The 18,592-nt window shown below is 40.8% G+C and overlaps 1 protein-coding gene across 3 annotated transcripts in view; it reads right to left on the bottom strand.

The window, feature by feature from the left end:
- sesn2 (sestrin 2) overlaps positions 1-18,592 on the bottom strand; it is a 65,157-nt gene extending 46,565 nt beyond the window's left edge. The window contains exons 1-2 of one of the 3 annotated variants that reach the window (XM_079521781.1): positions 17,666-18,592; positions 11,025-11,090 (exon numbers count right to left, since the gene is read on the bottom strand). In XM_079521781.1, the coding sequence (XP_079377907.1) occupies positions 11,025-11,090; positions 17,666-18,061 (462 nt within the window). In that variant the 5' untranslated portion in view covers positions 18,062-18,592. Of the gene's footprint in view, positions 1-11,024; positions 11,091-13,396; positions 13,526-17,665 lie in introns of those variants that run through there. The other 2 variants (XM_079521783.1, XM_079521782.1) reach the window with 2 other exon arrangements.

The raw sequence follows: 18,592 nt of genomic DNA, 5'->3' as shown, positions 1-18,592 counted from the left end.
AAATCTTTGCTTTTAGGGGGACCCTGGAACAACATATTTTCAGATGGGGGGGGTCGGCGAACAATTACATATATTTTCGGGGGTCCTTGACATGAAAATGTTTGAGAACGACTGACATAGAAACATTTTTTTTTCCAGAAAACTGTCAGGATTTAAAAGATATTTGTAGAATCGTCCTCAGGTCAAAATGGGTTAACATCAACACATAGTAACCTCTGTTAGCGATCACGCCACCACCAGTCACGCCACATGCGTGTAATAAAAGGGGAAAAAATATCATTCATGACTGAAAATGTTTGTTTAGGTAGCATCATCCTAAACACATGTTGCTGCTGGAAATCACAGATTGGGGCTTTTTAAACTGTGCTTTCATTTTTTCACATTTCTGAGACGATTCATGTTCATGGAACAATAATATGCTTCTGAACATGTATTCTGTATTTCATCTAACTCCAAAATATTCATTTTTCCAGGAAATTAAGGAAACCTTATATTTTGAAAACAAAGCAATACCGCCTCATCAAAGTTGGAGTTGTGACTTTATTTATTGTCAATTATTTCCATGAGAAGGAGAGAGGTGGTGGATTTCGCTGTTTCAGCAGATAGTTTGAGGGTCCAATGGAGTTAAGAGGTTTTGTCCAAAGCACTTTATACTACTTTCCATTGGTCCAATATCTTCGAAACAACACACAGACGTAAAGGGTGTTCAATAGCACAGATTTATGAAACAACACACAGATGTAAAGGGTGTTCAATAGCACAGATTTATGAAACACAGACGTAAAGGGTGTTCAATAGCACTGATTTATGAAACAACACACAGACGTAAAGGGTGTTCAATAGCACTGATTTATGAAACAACACACAGACGTAAAGGGTGTTCAATAGCACTGATGTATGAAACAACACACAGACGTAAAGGGTGTTCAATAGCACTGATTTATGAAACAACACACAGCCGTAAAGGCCGGGTGTTCAATAGCACTGATTTATGAAACAACACACAGACGTAAAGGGTGTTCAATAGCACTGATTTATGAAACAACACACAGACGTAAAGGGTGTTCAATAGCACTGATTCATGAAACAACACACAGACGTAAAGGGTGTTCAATAGCACTGATTTATGGAGAAAAATAAATCTAAAACCTCAAAAATGGAGTTATGAGGTTTCCTCTGGACAGCAATGATTTCCATTGCTTGTTTGACCACTTCAGTTCAAATACTCTCTTAACGCTGAAAATCACTATGAACCGAAGATCTACAAGCACACGTCGTGTCGCGACGTGTTGTGTTGTGTGAGGTTGTAGATCTGCTATCGTCTATATGTGCAGCATGCTTCCATGGAAGACATGCTGCTGACTTCTATGGAATACAACATGATCGTGGCGACTGAGAACTTGAATCCATGTGCGTCATCGTGAATTAACCCATTTTGGTGTTTCATTATGTTATACTTTAGCTATTGAAAAATAGCAGATCTACAAGCTCATAGCGCGGCACTGCTATTTTTGAAAAATCGTGAAAATGTAGTGTGAATCTTTTAATATACATCTTTCAAAGCGAACGTTTTTACATATAATCTTGGGGGTCCTTGAAATGAAAATGTTTGAGAACCACTGACATAGAAACATGGGGTTTTCAGAAAACCGTCAGGTAGAATCGTTCCCAGGTCAAAATGGGTTAAGAGCAACAAAATGACTATTGTAATTTGTCGCCGAAGCTCCCGACAAAGTCATCAAGAACTGCAACACTCACATGATAGTTGGCAAAGTTTCAGTGGCAGCTATGAGCCACGCACGCACGTACGCACGCACGCACGCACGCACGCACGCACGCACGCACGCACGCACGCACGCACCTGACTGTGCAAAACATCAGTGAGCACATTCATTGAAATTCACTTAAACTTTTATGTAACGCCCTGCCAGTCATTTTCATTAAAACAGTTGGCTCGGGCATATTACGTGGCACAGTAGCCCAGCTACATTAAGACCTGCCGAGTCTGTGGTGGTGCCCTTGTTTTAAACTCCTTCTGAAAAGTCACCTTTATAGACAGCACAGCTGCACTGCAAAGTAGAAAACAGGGCTTAAGTTGTAAATCAATTTTTGTTGATTATAAAGATCTATACGAATATTTGTGTAAATGTATTGATAATATTGAAAAGTAATCAATGGAATAATCACTAGGAAAACAATGGATAGTAGCAGCAGCAGAACTTCTCTACGGTGTGCAGTGGCTGCAGTTTGGAACAAGAAAGACATGTTTCCATAGCGCTGCACTTTGATCAACACACACTACTTGTGTAATGTTATGTATCCATTATGTTTCCTAGAGGTATATAGAGGACAATCATCTGTCAAAAAAAGACCTTCATGTTTCAACAACGTCCTCTTTTGGTTCTCAGTGATAACTAACACTCAAAACACCTCTTTAAAATGAGAGTTCTGACCTAATTCATACTTGCGCAATTAATCCAAAAAGGATTGCGATCTAGATTCAGACACCTATGCAATCTCATTTTGTGAAGAATCATGAAGAACGGTGCAGCACTAGTTGGCTGTCCAACAATGTTGTTTTCGTCGACTAAAACCAAGACGAAAAATGTTCGTCGACTGTTTGTTTCCACTGACGAAAACTAAATGGAAACAAAATGAAAACTAATCTATGATGACTAAAACTAAGACTAAATATATTGACAATTTTGTCAACAAATAAAAACTAGGCTAAAATGTTAGGAAGGGACAAATGGACAAGAGATCCAGTATAAGTAATTTTACAATTGGTTGCAAGCTGAAAAGACGATCTACAAGCCCACGACGCGTAGCACTGCGACGCGTCGTGGTCTTGTAGATCGTCTATTTTCAGCAAGTGAAAAAAAACTGTCATTACGACGGCATCAAGGCCCGCCAAAACACATTTTGTTCGACTAAATCAACTGTAGATTTAGTCGACTAAAACTAGACTAACACAAACATTCCAGGTGACTAAAATGTGACTAAAACTGAATGAAAACTATTCAAGAAACTATGACTAAAACTAAAATCAAAATTTGCTGCCAAAAACAACACTGCTTTCCAATACATTTTAGTTACTCTTATGTTTTTGCTACAAGAGAGAGAGACTTTAAAATGAGAGCTCTGACCTAATTCATACTGTGCAATTAATCCAAAAAGGATTGCGATCTAGATTCAGACACCTATGCAATCTCATTTTGTGAAGAATCATGAAGAACGGTGCAGCACTAGTTGGCTGTCCAGTACATTTTAGTTACTCGTATGTTTTTGCTACAAGAGAGAGAGACTTTAAAATGAGAGCTCTGACCTAATTCATACTGTGCAATTAATCCAAAAAGGATTGCGATCTAGATTCAGACACCTATGCAATCTCATTTTGTGAGGAATCATGAAGAACGGTGCAGCACTAGTTGGCTGTCCAGTACATTTTAGTTACTCTTGTGTTTTTGCTACAAGAGAGAGAGACTTTGAGGTATAAGTCGAGCTGTGGTGTTGTCTGTTTAAAGCCACAGTAGTTATGGCTCCAGGCGACACGTTCTGAATGTAGTCAATGTTCAGCAACTACAGATTAAAGGCAAATATTTTCATGGGGGGGAAAAAAAGAGAATCGAGGGGAAAATCGAGATTCATATTTGAGCAAGAATCGTGCAGCCTTATTTATTTTCTCTTTCTTTTCCACAGACACCATCGCCTCCGAGCAAAAATAGGAATCAAGTCTCTGGCAGACAGTCTCTACACTCTGGTGTCGGAGGAGGAAGTAAATATGAGAACAGCAAAAAAAACAACCCCAAACATGTTGTTTTCATATCTAGCATGCTTGCTCTTCAACCTTTATACTTCACTTTCTTGTGTTGCTTTGCAACGGATATTGGCAAATACGTCATTTGACACATTTATACCAGCAACTGGATTTCATCCACAAGAACACATTTGTCATTTACAGGTCGTTTTGCCTGTTTTATATTTTGTTCATACTTCATTCCTATTTTGAGCATAATCGTCTCTATCGGGTGGAAACCTCCAATGTACAAAATGGTTTCAGGATTCAATATAAAAAACAAAAACAGCAAAAAAACTAGTAAATCTACAAGCTCAAAACATGTCGCTTCGTACCACGTTTAGAGCTTGCAGATCGGCTACTTTTGTGTGACGCTGTAGTACAGCGTGGCAGCGGTGGCCGAACGGATTGCGGAGCGGTCTTGATACCGGAAGGTCGCCGGTTCGAATCAGCGGTCCGACACGTTAAAATTACCACCGCTGAAGTGCCCTTGAGCCTGGCTGGAAACAAGTTCTTGAGCTTAGCCCAGATACCCTGGGTAAATATAGTAACTTTGCTTTGCTTTGCTTTACAGGGGTGGGCAACTGGCGGCCCGGGGGCCACATGCGGCCCCCCACCTTCACTAAATGTGGCCCGCGTGTTAATATCAGAATACTGATATAGTATTGATTTCAGCTGTTACAATTCCAAACCTGCTTTAATTACTTCATGACTAGTATTATTAACTGACTAGTACTTAATGACTAGTATTAAAATGTTGTTGTCTTTTTGTGTCCAATGTAGTTATGTTAACAGTTCATAAAGTTAACATAACTATAACGCATATAATGCATTTGAAATTCATTAAAAAAAAGGTTACTTTTCAGGATTCCAATTCAAAAATAGCAAAAAAGATATTCAGGTTTTCAATTCAAATATAGCCAAAAATAGCTGATCTACAAGCTCAAAACGCGTCGCATTGCGACGCGTTTTGAGCTTGTAGATCAGCTATTTTTGCTACGACAGTAATATGCACTGTGGCCCCTCTGGAGTGAGTGTGGAAATATATTGGCCCTCTCTCCATCGTCAACGTTGCCCAACGCCTGCTGTAGCGTGATCAAGCAAGGCGTTCATTTACTAACGAAAACGTTAAAATACGGAGATCTCCCCTGTCTCCCCCGACAGCAACGATATCATTGCAGGTGATATTTTTCTCTGGAAATGTATTCTAAATCTAAAATAGTGGATCTACTAACATCACAGCCTCACAATGAGTCACAATGAGAGTGACGCGCATGTGTGCACGCATGTATTGTAGATCAGCTATTTTTAGATTCCAGCACTACTAGGGAAACTTTGCTCAACGTACAAACAGAAACTAAAACTAAAGAGGTGTGATATTTCCAAATAAACAGGATCTGATGTAACTTGTGGTTGCACTTTGCCACCAGAGAGCAGAGCTCCTAGTCTACCAACTAGACAGTAGAAGTATCTGTCTGTCTACTGGGGGAGGTCAGAGTTCACACTACTGTATTGGATGTTGTTGTTAAGTCACACTCCAACAGACCTACTTGGGTTTAGGGAGGTCAGAGTTCATGCTACTGTATTGGATGTTGTTGTTAAGTCACACTCTAACAGACCTACTTGGGTTTAGGGAGGTCAGAGTTCACGCTACTGTATTGGATGTTGTTGTTAAGTCACACTCTAACAGACCTACTTTGGTTTAGGGAGGTCAGAGTTCACGCTACTGTATTGGATGTTGTTGTTAAGTCACTCTAACAGGACCTACTTGGGTTTAGGGAGGTCAGAGTTCATGCTACTGTATTGGATGTTGTTGTTAAGTCACACTCCAACAGACCTACTTGGGTTTAGGGAGGTCAGAGTTCACACTACTGTATTGGATGTTGTTGTTAAGTCACACTCTAACAGGACCTACTTTGGTTTAGGGAGGTCAGAGTTCACGCTACTGTATTGGATGTTGTTGTTAAGTCACTCTAACAGGACCTACTTGGGTTTAGGGAGGTCAGAGTTCATGCTACTGTATTGGATGTTGTTGTTAAGTCACTCTAACAGGACCTACTTGGGTTTAGGGAGGTCAGAGTTCACGCTACTGTATTGGATGTTGTTGTTAAGTCACACTCTAACAGGACCTACTTTGGTTTAGGGAGGTCAGAGTTCACACTACTGTATTGGATGTTGTTGTTAAGTCACACTCTAACAGGACCTACTTTGGTTTAGGGAGGTCAGAGTTCACACTACTGTATTGGATGTTGTTGTTAAGTCACACTCTAACAGACCTACTTGGGTTTAGGGAGGTCAGAGTTCACACTACTGTATTGGATGTTGTTAAGTCACACTCTAACAGGACCTACTTTGGTTTAGGGAGGTCAGAGTTCACGCTACTGTATTGGATGTTGTTAAGTCACACTCTAACAGACCTACTTTGGTTTAGGGAGGTCAGAGTTCACACTACTGTATTGGATGTTGTTGTTAAGTCACACTCCAACAGACCTACTTGGGTTTAGGGAGGTCAGAGTTCACACTACTGTATTGGATGTTGTTGTTAAGTCACACTCCAACAGACCTACTTGGGTTTAGGGAGGTCAGAGTTCACGCTACTGTATTGGATGTTGTTGTTAAGTCACACTCCAACAGACCTACTTGGGTTTAGGGAGGTCAGAGTTCACACTACTGTATTGGATGTTGTTGTTAAGTCACACTCTAACAGGACCTACTTGGGTTTAGGGAGGTCAGAGTTCACGCTACTGTATTGGATGTTGTTGTTAAGTCACACTCTAACAGGACCTACTTGGGTTTAGGGAGGTCAGAGTTCATGCTACTGTATTGGATGTTGTTGTTAAGTCACACTCTAACAGACCTACTTGGGTTTAGGGAGGTCAGAGTTCACGCTACTGTATTGGATGTTGTTGTTAAGTCACACTCTAACAGACCTACTTGGGTTTAGGGAGGTCAGAGTTCACACTACTGTATTGGATGTTGTTGTTAAGTCACACTCTAACAGGACCTACTTGGGTTTAGGGAGGTCAGAGTTCATGCTACTGTATTGGATGTTGTTGTTAAGTCACACTCTAACAGACCTACTTGGGTTTAGGGAGGTCAGAGTTCACACTACTGTATTGGATGTTGTTGTTAAGTCACACTCTAACAGACCTACTTGGGTTTAGGGAGGTCAGAGTTCACGCTACTGTATTGGATGTTGTTGTTAAGTCACACTCTAACAGGACCTACTTTGGTTTTTCGTTGCTCAATTTGGGTCACGTCACCGTTTATGATCGTCCTTCAAAAACATCCATTTAACCCATTTCGGGCGGGAAGAACCCCTTTTGGTGTTTTAAGCATTTATGGTATACTTTTAATAGCTATTGAAAAATAGCAGATCTAAAGCTAGTTTTCAAGAAAATAGCAGATCTACAAGCTTGTAGATCTGCTATTTTTTTTTAAATCGTGAAAATGTGGAGCAAATCTTTGAAGATATTTTCTTTCAGAGCGAACGTTTTTAACTCAAATCTTTGCTTCTGGGGGGGGGGGGGGGGTCCCTGGAACAACATTTTCAGATGGGGGCCGGCGGCCAATTACATATATTTTTGGTGGTCCTTGACATGAACATGTTTGAGCACCACTGACATAGAAACATGGGTTTTTCAGAAAACTGTCAGGATTTAGAAGACGGATTTAGAATCGTCCTCAGGTCTAAATGGGTTAAGTTCGATCAATACATTTTTTTTACGGCATGTCATAAATTCTGCTTATGAATGAGTACAACGTGCATAACTTCTGCTTTATAGAGGATACCGAGATAAAAGGCTGAAAAAGGCCTTCTCTCTAGGGCTGACCTGGCTTCCAAGTTCCAACGCTTTTGTTTTTAAAGTCGAAATCGTGGAGCTCACTCAAGCACATGGCTTTGAAGGGTAGCAGATCTACAAGCTTTCAACAAGTCATGCTGCAATGCGTTGCGGGCTTGTAGATCAGCTACTTTGATAAACAATTTAAAAATCTATTTGTGCCATTGAACCAGTGTTGTTTTTGGCATCAAAGTTCTATTTTAGTTTTAGTCATAGTCTCTTGAATAGTTTTCACTTAGTTTTAAGGTGGCCTTACACTAGCCGATAATCGGGCATTTTTGACGCTCGGGGGGTGCCCGACTCAATCGGGAACCCCCCGCGCATCGGGATCGGCCCGATCAACATCAAGCATGTTTGATATTTGCTCGGCCCCGCTCCGATTATCCTGTAGTGTGTGGTGCTGTCAGATTTCAAATGCCAGATTATCGGCTAGTGTAAGGCCACCTTTAGTCACATTTTTGTCACCTGGAATGTGTTAGTGTTAGTTTAGTTTTAGTCGACTAAATGTCATGAGTTTTTAGTCGACTAAATATACAGTTGATTTAGTCGACTAAAATGTGTTTTGGCAGGCCTTGATGCCGTCATAATGGCTGATTTTACATTTGCTGAAAATAGCCGATCTACAAGCTCACAACGCGTCGCGCTGCGACGCGTTGTGAGCTTGTAGATCGGCTATTTTCAGCATGCAACCAAGTATAAAATGACTTATACTGGATCTCTTGTCCACTAGTCCCTTCCTAACATTTTAGTCTAGTTTTTATTTGTTGACTAAATTGTCAATATATTTAGTCTTAGTTTTAGTCATCACAGCTTAGTTTTCATTTAGTTTCCATTTAGTTTTTGTCAGTGGAAAAAGGTAGTCGACGAATAATTTTCGTCTTAGTTTTAGTCGACGAAAACAACACTGCATTGAACAAAGCTTTCGACTATTCATCAAACCATTCAATACTAAACTAAGGACATTGTACCTCTGCTAAAGGTTGTGAAGTACTAATCCATTATATTTAATGCATGATAAATTACACTGATAATAAACCAGATTCACAGGGTACAAAGCAATCCATTATTCTGATACTGGAGGGGGAAAGAAAAATCAATATTAGGAGATAAGACGATGGAACTTTACAGAGTCAAGAAGTTTAAACCAGTGGTTCTCAAAGTGGGGTCTGGGGACCATCAGGGGTCCTTGGGGGGGTTCCAGGGGGTCCCCAGCAAAACTAGTTCAAATTAAAAAATAGCAGATCTATAGAAGTTTGTGCCACGCTGAGAGCTTGAACATCAGCTATTAATTTATTTTTTTCATTATTGAAAAAGACTTAAAAGGGGCATTCCACTCATTTTCAACATTTTACTATGTCATTAATATACCTTAGATCGTTAACATGTCATTAATATACCTTAGATCGTTAACATGTCATTAATATACCTTAGATCGTTAACATGTCATTAATATACCTTAGATCGTTAACATGTCATTAATATACCTTAGATCGTTAACATGTCATTAATATACCTTAGATCGTTAACATGTCATTAATATACCTTAGATCGTTAACATGTCATTAATATACCTTAGATCGTTAACATGGTGAATCACATCTTGATGACAACATCAAGATGTGATTCACCATGTTAACCCATTTAGGCCGATTCTAAAAACGCAGCATCAAATCTTTTACATTTTTAAATACTGTACAGAACCCCAAAATGGGTTCCCGGCCTGAGGGGGTAAAACACCAAAAGGGGTTCCCGCCCAGAATGGTTTGATTAATTTTTTTTAAACTCAAACTTTATACTAGATTGATCTTCTAGAATCTGCACCCGATCAGCTACAGAGACTATCAACGTGACTCCCTGAGTAGACGATCAGCTACAGAGACTATCAACGTGACTCCCTGAGTAGACGATCAGCTACAGAGACTATCAACGTGACTCCCTGAGTAGACGATGAGCTACAGAGACTATCAACGTGACTCCCTGAGTAGACGATCAGCTACAGAGACTATCAACGTGACTCCCTGAGTAGACGATCAGCTACAGAGACTATCAACGTGACTCCCTGAGTAGACGATCAGCTACAGAGACTATCAACGTGACTCCCTGAGTAGACGATCAGCTACAGAGACTATCAACGTGACTCCCTGAGTAGACGATCAGCTACAGAGACTATCAACGTGACTCCCTGAGTAGACGATCAGCTACAGAGACTATCAACGTGACTCCCTGAGTAGACGATCAGCTACAGAGACTATCAACGTGACTCCCTGAGTAGACGCGCCTTCACCTACAGTAGAACGTCTTTCTGTTGAGTCACCGTACAGTCATTCACTCTGTCTTTCACTCTCAAGCAGTGTTGTTCTCGTCGACTAAAACTGAGACGAAAAATGTTCGTCGACTAACCTTTTTTCAACTGACGAAAACTACATGGAAACTAAATGAAAGCTAAGCTATGGTGACTAAAACCAAGACTAAATATACTGACAATTGTGTCAATAAATAAAAACTAGACTAAAATGTTAGGAAGGGACTATAGTGGACAAGAGATCCAGTATAAGTCATTTTACACTTGGTTGCATGCTGAAAATAGCCGATCTACAAGCTTATAGATCGGCTATTTTCAGCATTTTCAGTAAGTGTAAAAATCAGTCATTACGACGGCATCAAGGCCCACCAAAATACATTTCAGTCGACTAAATCAACTGTAGATTTAGTCGACTAAAATCTCATGACATTTAGTGGACTAAAACTAGACTAACGCTAAAACATTCCGGGTGACTAAAATGTGACTCAAACTAAATGAAAACGTTTCAAGAGACTATTATGACTGAAACTAAAACCGAAATTTGCTGCCAAAAACAACAACAATGCTCTCAAGACTGTTGATACGGTTGTTGGCAGGCAGACTGTAGAATATTAATTAGTACATTAATCTAAATGACCACTGAGGAACAATCTATGCACTGAAAAAGCCGCACTTCTCGAATTTGTTGTGGAATTTTGTGTAAACCGTTTTGTGCATCTATCTATGCATACAATACATGACATGGAAGTTCTTGAACACAATGTAATGTCTCTTCTTCCGCCCTGGAAAAGCTTCTAATGAAAAATGTGGTCACAAAAAAAACAAATTGTCTCGTCTATTTGTCACAGCTGGGACTTTTCAGAACAGCCTGTGAGATACTGTACAGTGGTGTAAAGTAACTAAGTACATATAGTCACGTACTGTACTTAACCCATTCTGACCTGAGATCAGATTCTAAAAATGTCTTCTACATCCTGACAGTTTTCTGAAAAAGCTATGTTTCTAACATTGCAGTACTTTTACTTAAGTAAAACATGCGAGTACTTTTTTCTACCACTGGGGTTGAGAGAGATAGAAGTATTACCTCTTTAGCAGGGATGAAGGCACTTGGACCCGAGGCCAGAGCACGAGGAACCTCCACACCTCTCTCCTGAACAACACACAACAAAAACAACATGAAAACAAGATTCATTCAGGACGGGAACCCCTTTGTGTTTTAAAGCATTATGTTATACTTTAGCTATTGAAAAATAGCAGATCTACAAGCTCATAGCGCAGCACCGAGTGCCGCGCTACGAGCTTGTAGATCTATTTTTTGGGGAAAATTTTGTGGAAATTTGTGGTGCAAATTTGGAATATATATTTCTTTCAGACTCAGAGGCGAACATTTTTTAACTCAAATCTTTGCTTCTGGGGAGGTCCCTGGACAAACATATTTTGAGATGGGGGTCAGAGGCAAATACATATAATTTTAAGGGGTCCTTGACATGAAATAGTTTGAGAACCACTGATATAGAAACAGGTTTTTCTAAAAGAAAACTGTTAGGCCGATTCTAAAAAAATGTCTTCTAAATCCTCAGTCCTAACTGGGTTAAAAAAGTAGAACAGAAAAGAAAGAACGAACAAAGTCTCAACGAGGAAGGAGAAGTGTGGAATATTCTGGCCATCACAGTTCTTCTTATTAACAGGACACAATTAACACTACTAGATAAAAAGATGATTCTTCACAGAAGCGCTTAATGTTTCCACTGTAATTCCCATTCAATTTAGGCCTTTAGCAGACGCTCTTAATCCAGAAAGTTTTGCAGCAAAGCAAGGCTGACAACGAGGTAATAAACATTATACAATGCATAGAGATAGTCATCTCTGATAGTACAGGAGATCTATGGAAAATACAGGATCAACCTCAAACTAATTGCAAAAAAACCAAACTCAGCTGATTTTGCATCTTCAATATATCCTGAATAACAGAAAAAAAGTTGCCTGGAATTGTCTGAGGGGAAAGTGTTGAAAATGGCCTGTACAGTATGGCCACCATTGACATCCTATTATAAGGCAAATATTTTCTAAATTTCCTTGTGCTTTAAGTAGCATGTGACATATCAAACTAGGGGGTTTTCATGATGCTGAATCCAATCCAAGCATCAGTTTTGCACAAAAAACACGCATTGGGCTAAATTTGGCCATAGCAACTTGCCCAAATGTGATGTCAGCACAGACAATTCCAGGCAACTTCTGTTATTCAGGATATATTGAAGATGTAAAATCAGCTGAGTTTGGGGTTTTTTTGCAATTAGATTGAGGTCAAATTACATTATAACTGGACTATGATCATCAAGTAAACCAAGAACCGATATCATCAGTCAGTCTCACTCAACCGTGTTATATATTTTAAAAAATTAATAATCTGTGACATTGAAACGATTCAAAGTTAACCCATTTTGGGCGGGAACCCCTTTTGGTGTTAGCATTATGTTATGCTTTAGCTATTGAAAAATAGCAGATCTACAAGCTCATAGCGCGCCACCGAGTGGCGCGCTACGAGCTTGTAGGTCCGCTATTTTTGAAAAATCGAAGAACGACTGACATAGAAACATAGCTTTTTCTGAAAACTGTCAAAATGGGCTAGTACAGGATACCAGGTCGACGACACATGAATCTGGAATCTGTGTAATAAATAACACGCCACCTCAATTATATTGTAACCTTTTGTCAACAAGCCTGCATTCCACTTCCAAGAGGATTAGGTCATTCTTCTCAGTCAATATAAGTCTCCTTGCCCAGGTTACTTATTACTGCCGAGAGAAAGTCATCCGGGCCAGTGGTTCCCAAAGTGGGGTCCGGGGACCCCCAGGGGGTCCTTGAGTCGGGAGTTCCAGGGGGGGTCCCCAGCTAAATGATAGTTTGGAACCAAATAGACCCGTCTGTAACTCTGAGTTGGACCCTGACGGGTCCATTTGTACACTCTGAGTTAAATTAACATTGATTTTACATTATAAATTGGGGGTCCCAGAGATAGAAATGCCATTGAATGGGGGGTCCGTCCGTAGAGTAGACTAATGCATGTCAAACTGGGGGTCCTTGAAATTAAAACAGTTTGAGAAACACTGCTAGAGCCGTAAAAACCTTCTCTCAAGGGGGGGTCCCTGCCCTGGCAGATCTCTTCAAACGGGGGTCCTCCACGGGCTAACTATTACTAGTGTCAATTTGGGGGTCCTTCCTTGACATGAAAAAGTTGGGGAACCCCCTGATCCAAGGCAACGCAACAAAGACAGCTGCACACTAGCCACAGGACCCCCTCCTCCCATAAGTGGACTACGTTTACTGTAACCTACTTTACAGTAACAGTGCAAGCAGCCAACCGTCTGTAACATGACTCAGAGACCCTGTTTCATAACTCCAAACCTACAACTTACTGTACAAAAATCCCAAGCAAAGCAAAGCACCAAAACTCACCGTCATATTCAGCAGATCGGTGACTACTGTACTTAAAAACAAATCCCCCTTCTTGCCGTTGTGTGGTTGGGTCAAAGAGGAGGTCAAATCCACGCCAGAAGGCAGCATAATAAGCAGCACTCAACTCAACTCAACTCACTCTAACTCACTCAGCCACCAACAGCCACCTTTGTTTTCTAGAAGCTGCAGTCAGTGGCTATTGAAACGGTACGGTGGGAGGGGGGTGTGTCCCGGCCCGGTGTCACCCGCGTTGCCAGGTTTGGTTTTTTTGCGAGACCAAAAAAGCAAAACCCAGGTCTATGTATGAAAGACTTTTTATTTGCTTGAAAACAGTGTCTGTTGACGAACTCGAATAAAACGAAGACGAAAAATGTCGGTCGACTACCTTTTTTACACTGACGAAAACTAAGTGGAAACTAAATGAAAACTCAGCTATGATGACTAAAACTAAGACTAAATGTACTGACAATTTCATCAACAAATAAAAACTAGACTAAAATGTTAGGAAGGGACTAGTGGACAAGAGATCCAGTATAAGTCATTTTACACTTTGTTGCATGCTGAAAATAAAATTAATTTTAGAAAGAAATGGTTATGGCAAAACTTAACTTAAATTATAATCACTATAATGGGTCCATAAAACATTTATTCAGCTCTTTTGAATGCATTAATTGCATACACTATTCTGTGATATATTTTCTGCCTATTGGGGCCGAAACCGAATAAGCCAAAAATGCATTTTTAGCCATTTTCTTCCGAATATTTTCTGCGGACGAATATTCGGTGCATCACTATCCAAAACTATTTCCAGAGGAGGGTCCTCCAGTCCACACCAGACAAATACAAATTAATTTGTCTGTGTGACCTCCCAAATTAATGAAAGACATGAAAATGTTTGAGAACCATGACTTCATAATTGACTTATTTTCTATCAATTACACATGACATAAAGCCTTGAATTCATGGAGGTTTTTTTTTTCCAAGTCATTTTCTTTAACCGTTTCCGTCCATCCGACGTGTCAGCACGTCCTAGGGGTCCCAATCGACGCGTCCTAAAGACGTGTGAGGACGTCCTAGCGCATCCTCAATGATACGGGGCGAATATTCTGAATTTTTCCCTTTTTTTGTGTCAGTTCGCCCTTCGGCTACCGTATGCTGCGCTCTAGGCAATTGTTAGCTTATCATTGAGTTAGCCGTTAGCGCGGCGGAAAGAATGACTCGTCTCTCCTAATCCAGGGCGCTCTCTGTGGTGTTGAACGGATCGATATACTGGCGCTTCATTTCTGCTCCTCATCCGTCTCTCCCGCAAAATATGAACGCTTTTTGGATTATATATCGTATAAACTAAAACGATCGCAATGTAAGCTAGCTATGTAAAGTGAACTTTTTTTAGTGGATTGTTTCCGGGTCATGGCTTTCCGAGTAAAAGCGGCCATGTTGTTCCGGCACCCCAGAGCTCCTATTCCGGCACTGATTGTGTTAACCCATTCAGGACAGGGAACCCCTTTTGGTGTTTTAAGCGTTATGTTATACCTTAAATATTGAAAAATAGCAGATCTGCTATTTTTGAAAAATCTGGAAAATGTGGCGCATATCTTTGAATATATATTCTTTCAGAGCGAACGTTTTTCAAGGGTTAGTTCAGATTTTTTTAACTTAAGTTGTATGAAATACTTGCCATTAATATAGTGGTTGCAACTGTATTAATTGATTGCCCGAGTCCTGTGGTGGGAGTTCTGCTCTGGTTTTGGTGAAATATCAAGTAGTTCTGGTCATTTTGTGGGGGGCACTGGGGGCCACGCAGTAAAAGTAAATGAATCCACAAAACTAACGTCATTTGTATTGTTGACCTATTTCTAAAATATTAGTGCAACTTCCGTTCTTTTTTTACCCCTCTATCACACAGAACTATGTTTTTTGTGCCCATATCACTACGCCCAAAAAATAGTTCCATGTGATAGAGGGGTCAAAGTTGAACGAAAGTCGCGTTAATATTTTAGAAATAGGTCAACAATACAAATTACATTCGTTTTGTGGATTCATTTACTTTTACTGCGTGGCCCCAGTGCCCCCCACAAAATGACCGGAACTACTTAATATTGACCAAAACCAGAGCAGAACTCCCACCATGGGACTCGGGCAATCAATTAATACAGTTGCAAACACTATATTAATGGCAAGTATTTCATACAACTTAAGTTAAAAAAATCTGAACTATCCCTTTAACTCAAATATTTGCTTCTGGGGGGATCCCTGGAACAACATATATTCAGATGCGGGTCCGAGGAAAATTACACATCATTTTTGGGGTCCTTGACATAAAATAGTTTGAGAACCACTTTGTTTGGGTTTTCAGCAATTTTTAGATTTAGATGCCTTTTTTTTTTGGCCTCAGGTCTAAATGGGTTTAACAACATTAATTAGGAAGGATCAAAGCCCAAAAATAAGCAACTGCACTTTAAAAAAAACAATCCTCAAAAATACCAATATGTACAATGCAACTTTACAGGAAAAAAATAAATAAGCTCTGGGTCGCTTATAATAAGCCAGCATGGCAACCCTGGACTCAGCGTGTTTTTCAGCAGGGCACCGCGGGGGGGCGTGTCCTGTTGGCTGCTTGTTTACTGCACATCTCGACACGGTCTTGCATCACCTCTCTCTCTCTCTCTCTCTCTCCATAGACCTGTCTATGTCTCTCTCCCCTCCCCTGCTCTGGGTCTCTGTACCGATCTGATGAAATTACCCAGCAATCCGATAAGAGATTAATTAATCACACGAACGCACGCACGCACGCCCCCTCCCCACACACACACACACACACACACACACACACACACACACAGCAGCTGTGGTGTGTGTGTGTGTGTGTGGTGGGACCTTTTAGTCACTTGCAAATTAATCATGTTTTTCTTTTTTCTTTGGTCAAAATGTCAAGTGTAGTCATTATTAATTCCTCTGATCTGCCACTGATAAAAACAAATTAAAGCCCTGATCGAGCTATATAAATAACTAGAGCAAAGAGCAGTGTGGAGATAATATAAATCATGTGTTTGTGACTTCACTTTATTGTGCCAATATAATATGCTAAGTAGGCTACCTACCTAATCTTTATCACTAGATAATAATTATACAGGCTACTATGCACTGTATTTGAATCCAAAACGAATACAGTATAAAATCAATCAAGCTTGATCAACTAATTTCCAACCAGAAATTGGGAGATGTTGCAATTCAATAACACACTGACTGACTGTCTGTCTAATCGAACGGTTTGGACTCCTCCCTAAAAACTCACATCAATTAGCATATTGTCAAGTGTCACATTAACCTCCGAAATAAATCCCTTGATACTGCCCAGCCCTCCTAATGAGGATGTGTCTCAACTTGTCCACCACCATCCAATCAAGGATGTATTGGATAGTGATTCCCAAACCCAAACTAGTTATATTTGTATGACCCAAACTAGATTTTTTTTTTTTGGGGGGGGGGGGGTCGTTTTTAATTCATGAAATACCCTTTAAAAAAAATGGTTAGTTATTTTTAATTGATGAAAAATTCGGACAAATGTCTAGAAGAGCCTGTTTTATCTGTATGTTTCTCCATCATGGATGGATATATGGTTCCATAATAAATACCTGTGCAGCACACCATTACTATGATTATCTGTATATTTCATCATCTTTCTTTTAACTGCAATGATGAGCCTGATGAGCCTGCTGCCTGCACAAACAAGAATTTCACCCATGTTGTTACTTGTAATGTGATGTGTCAGTCACATTACGTGACATAATGTGTAATGTTTATTGACAATAAAGTTGGATTCCGATTGGTTTCATTATTCAATGTGTGCAGCAGCTCCATGTTAAAATCCTCATGGATGATGTTGTTTATAAGTGGTTCCCAAACTTTTTCATGTCAAATTGACACCAATTAGCCCCGCGGACCCCCATTTGAAAAGATATATATGCGAGGGACCCCCATAAGAGAAGATTTCTACGGCTCTTCTCAACCCGTTTAATTTCAAGCACCCCCAGTTTGACATGGATTAGTCTAATGACCCCCATTTAATGGCATTTTTATCTCTGGGACCCCCCAATTTATAATTTTAACTCTGAGAGTGTACAACCATTTTGTACACTCTCAGAGTTACAGACCCATAAGGGTCCCAAACTATCATTTAGCTAGCCTGGGGACCCCCTGGAACTCCCTCAAGGGACCCCTTAATTTGGGAACCACTGGTTTAATCATTAAATGTGTTTATAATTCTACCTGTGCGGTGTGCAGCAGCTCCGTGGCCCTGTGTCGGACCTCCTCCACGGGACAGGACCCGGCGGACAGCCGCAGCAGCCGCAGCAGTGTGCCCCGGTCCAGGCGAGGAGGGGGAGGTGGTGGTGAACCTGAACCAGAACCGGGCCGGTCCAGCACGGCCAGCACGGCCTGGCTCAGCTCCTCCAGAGCCCCGGCTCTCTCCGCTGCGTCGCGGCTGCACAGCCGGGCGAACATCCCCGCGTACTGCTGCTGCTCCGACTCGGACGGGTGGTGGATCCGTCTCTTTATCGGCGAGGAGGAGGAGGAGGAGGAGGCACCGCCGGAGGACATCACCACCACCGCCTCGGTTCTTCTGTCCGTGTCGCCGGTACCGTTCTGGGGAGATTCATTGGACATCTCTCCACCGGCTTCCTTCTTCTTGGTCTTTAATAATCTTTACTCCCTGCCTGGGTTTTGGCTTCACTTGGTGGTTCGATCAATCAACCGTTAATTAACCGTTAGAATCTTACAACTCTTAACTATAAACACCAAATACTTTAATGTATTGTCTGTAAGCCAACCCAAACCGATGAATGAATCCGATACCTGTCCCAATGATTCCTACGTGACTGAATGGGTCGGTCTGTCACATCACCACCCGGCTAAACGTTAGCAGAGCAGAGCTACAACCCGGTGTTCCCTTTCCTTCAGAATGTTGGTTTTATCTGCACCGTGCACGACGCAAACGGCACGGCATGATATGTCACCGGTGTCGGTCTCTTCCGTCTACGGAATGCATCGATGTTTAAAGTAATTAAAATGTTTAATCATCTGATAATCATCTTCTCTGCGAGAGAAGTTTAGTTTGCAGAGTAGAGTACTGCTGCTCTGCTGCTGCTGTTTGCGTCATTCAGACGATTCAGCGATTCTGACTTCCTCGTTGGTGAC

The sequence above is a fragment of the Electrona antarctica genome (assembly GCF_951216825.1).
Source record: "Electrona antarctica genome assembly, chromosome: 15".
In the NCBI taxonomy this organism is placed as follows: Eukaryota; Metazoa; Chordata; class Actinopteri; order Myctophiformes; family Myctophidae; genus Electrona; species Electrona antarctica.
The sequence above is the reverse complement of the archived record's forward strand: the minus strand, read 5'-3'. Positions and strand labels throughout refer to the sequence as shown.